General features: G+C 44.4%; 1 protein-coding gene across 1 annotated transcript; it reads right to left on the bottom strand.

Moving 5' to 3' along the window:
• Positions 1-1,059: 1,059 nt before the first annotated feature.
• On the bottom strand, positions 1,060-1,724 carry PPTG_06237 (hypothetical protein; the record flags this gene model as incomplete). The annotated part of the gene is made up of 2 exons (XM_008900135.1): positions 1,060-1,277; positions 1,634-1,724. 2 exons carry the CDS (start codon positions 1,722-1,724, stop codon positions 1,060-1,062), a joined length of 309 nt encoding a protein of 102 aa, XP_008898383.1.
• Positions 1,725-2,552: the final 828 nt, after the last annotated feature.

Genomic DNA, 2,552 nt, shown 5'->3' with positions numbered 1-2,552 from the left:
TTTCCTTACGCCATGGCGGACTGCTTGGCTACAACCAACGTTCAAGTATACACCCGTGTAACGTAATGTATTACGACTCGAGAAAAGCCTGCTTCAGCTTTTGTGCACTTCATTTTTTGTGCCAATTTTTAGAGTTAGGAAAGTACCTATTAAGGACAATAGAACTGCTGTTGATGATGAAACCAAGGCGAAAGGGCTCGAACAAGGGCTACCCGAAGGCTGGGGTAACTTTTGCGAAGTTATTTACGACCACGCTAGTATTTATCAACGCATCTCCTGCGCCTGCTTCGCAGCAGCAACATTTGATACTACATTTTGTATTCGGAGCTATGATCCCATTGTGGATGGCATGTTCGATAAAGCAGATAGTTGGCGCTATACAATAATGAACCAGCGGGAGTTTCCATACTGAAGCTGGCCTCAGTGCACGAAAGAGCCCTATTGTTCATGTGTGAAGACTTGTAGCACGAATCCGGAGGCGTTGGATGGATGCTGGAATTGCCGCAATCAATGGACTCTTCACATTGCTACGGCGGTTAAAAGTGTGTGACACGCAGGTACAAATGTAGACACGTTGTTCGGGGTTTGCATAGAGTTCTTGTTACATTGAGTTTTTGGTACATAGAGTTCTTGTTTTGTATTCTTGAGATATTGGGAGTGTTATCAGGCCTCGGATTTGATATTCAGTGCAGGTAGGTAATCAGGATTAATTCGAGATCGATACTGCAATATGTGCGCACACGAAACAGAACGAATAATATATCTTATAAATTTATTCTAGATTGCTTGAAAAATGAATTATACCGTATTCTATTTGGTAGTACGCGTTAGTCAATTACATTAGAGATCTTTAGCAAAAACGACAACTCAAAAAAGTGAGACGAACATGTGTGTCTAGAGCCTAACCACCCACAAATTCGATCGAGTAGGTCGTTCGAAACCCACAAAAGCAGTACAAATATACTGTTGGGTTTAAAACAAGTGAGGTACTTTGCTGCTGTTAATTTACTGCTGTGCCGCTTACAACTCGGAGGTGTGGATAGAGTCTGCATAGCCTTGCTATTTGAGCCGTTCCAAATCGAAACTTGGAAACGCAATCTGAGTTGGAGAGAGAGTTGAAGTTAAAGGGGACGCGTAGTTGAGGTTGTTGGGGTTCTTCTTCTTGAAAGTACCCGGCAATTGAGGCAGCAAGCAGAACTTGGTCTGACTGACAGGCTTCGTTCCAAAGTCGCAGTAAGTACGCCTTCTTTTGATGTGGACGAAGTCCAACGGTGTGGCTACGTAAGAGGTGGGCTTGGTCATTATGACAGCCCGAGGTGAGTCTTGCGGCAGGTGCGCGGGAGTCCATGGTGTCTTGAGTGACTAGCGGATTAGTTGCAACGTGTGTGAGTGCTGCCATCAACGTGGTGCTGATATGCAAGATCGAGTCCGGCTCTTGAAGAAAAAATGGCGCACAGGAGAACTCCGAGCCAGCTTGGGTAGTGGTATCGAAGAAGCCAAGGACGCATCGGATCTTCTAGACTTGGGAGAGAAAGACCAAAGTAGTCACTAATAGTATTGCCCCCATTGGCGCAAGTTAGGCAATTTGTCAACAAGACACCAACACGATACATCGTGCCGACTGGCTGCGTACCAGATCGAGCTTGGCGTTTGAAGTCTAGAGCCGCCCAGTGGTTAACCACCTGCCCATAGCCCCACTCAACAGAGACTCGCACTCTGCTCATGCTTTTGTTCACTAGCTTTTGATCCCTAGATAGATTTCCAATGGCCCCAGTAAAAGGGCTTGCCAATACACCGTCATTTCCGTAAGCTTGATCACCGTACACTCTGTATAGCCGGAATTGCTCATCATTATGAATTGAACTTGAAATTTGAGAGCTCTTAAACATCTTAATGTCGTGGTTGCGCCCAGGAAACGGGCCATACAAATGCGAAATTAGGCCATCAGGAGTCGAAATGGTCTGATTTTAAGCGCATGCTTGCGTTGATGACCGTGATATACAGCTTTTTGACTCCGGTACTTCCCATCACGCAAAAGGTTACGCGCTTTAGTTCTACAAATGCCACGAACAGTTCATCTAAAAAAGCCAATCGTTTTGCAATAGGCTACCAGCTTCGAATACTGCGTCAGCATAAACTTTTACGTTTTGTGCAGCATATTCGCGGTTAAAGAACAAAAGATCGGAAACTTGACATCGATAATCTCCAGTACATGGAGAAACAAAATTGAAAGACCACTTGACCTTCGACCAAAAAACGATTCCAGGTCACTCCATCGAATCGGAACCGCCAACTTATAGAGCACAGCACACAGTCCTTCTACTCCATTTGCTCCTGTGCGTTCACGATTGTGATAAACACATCACACAAGATGCAGTTGGAATTGATGCTCCACGACGTAAAAGGGCGATTTCTTCGCCCTTTTAGGTTTTAATTTGATTGGCTAATATACGATCATTAGGAACGATTGCGACTTCAACTATCGTGATTGATCAAAACAGATTGGTACAACGTACCTTCATGGTAATATATGGTAATATAACTTCGAAAAA

The sequence above is a fragment of the Phytophthora parasitica genome (assembly GCF_000247585.1).
Source record: "Phytophthora parasitica INRA-310 unplaced genomic scaffold supercont2.9, whole genome shotgun sequence".
In the NCBI taxonomy this organism is placed as follows: domain Eukaryota; phylum Oomycota; class Peronosporomycetes; order Peronosporales; family Peronosporaceae; genus Phytophthora; species Phytophthora nicotianae.
Note: the sequence above shows the minus strand (reverse complement) of the source record. Positions and strands in the feature narration are given on the sequence as shown.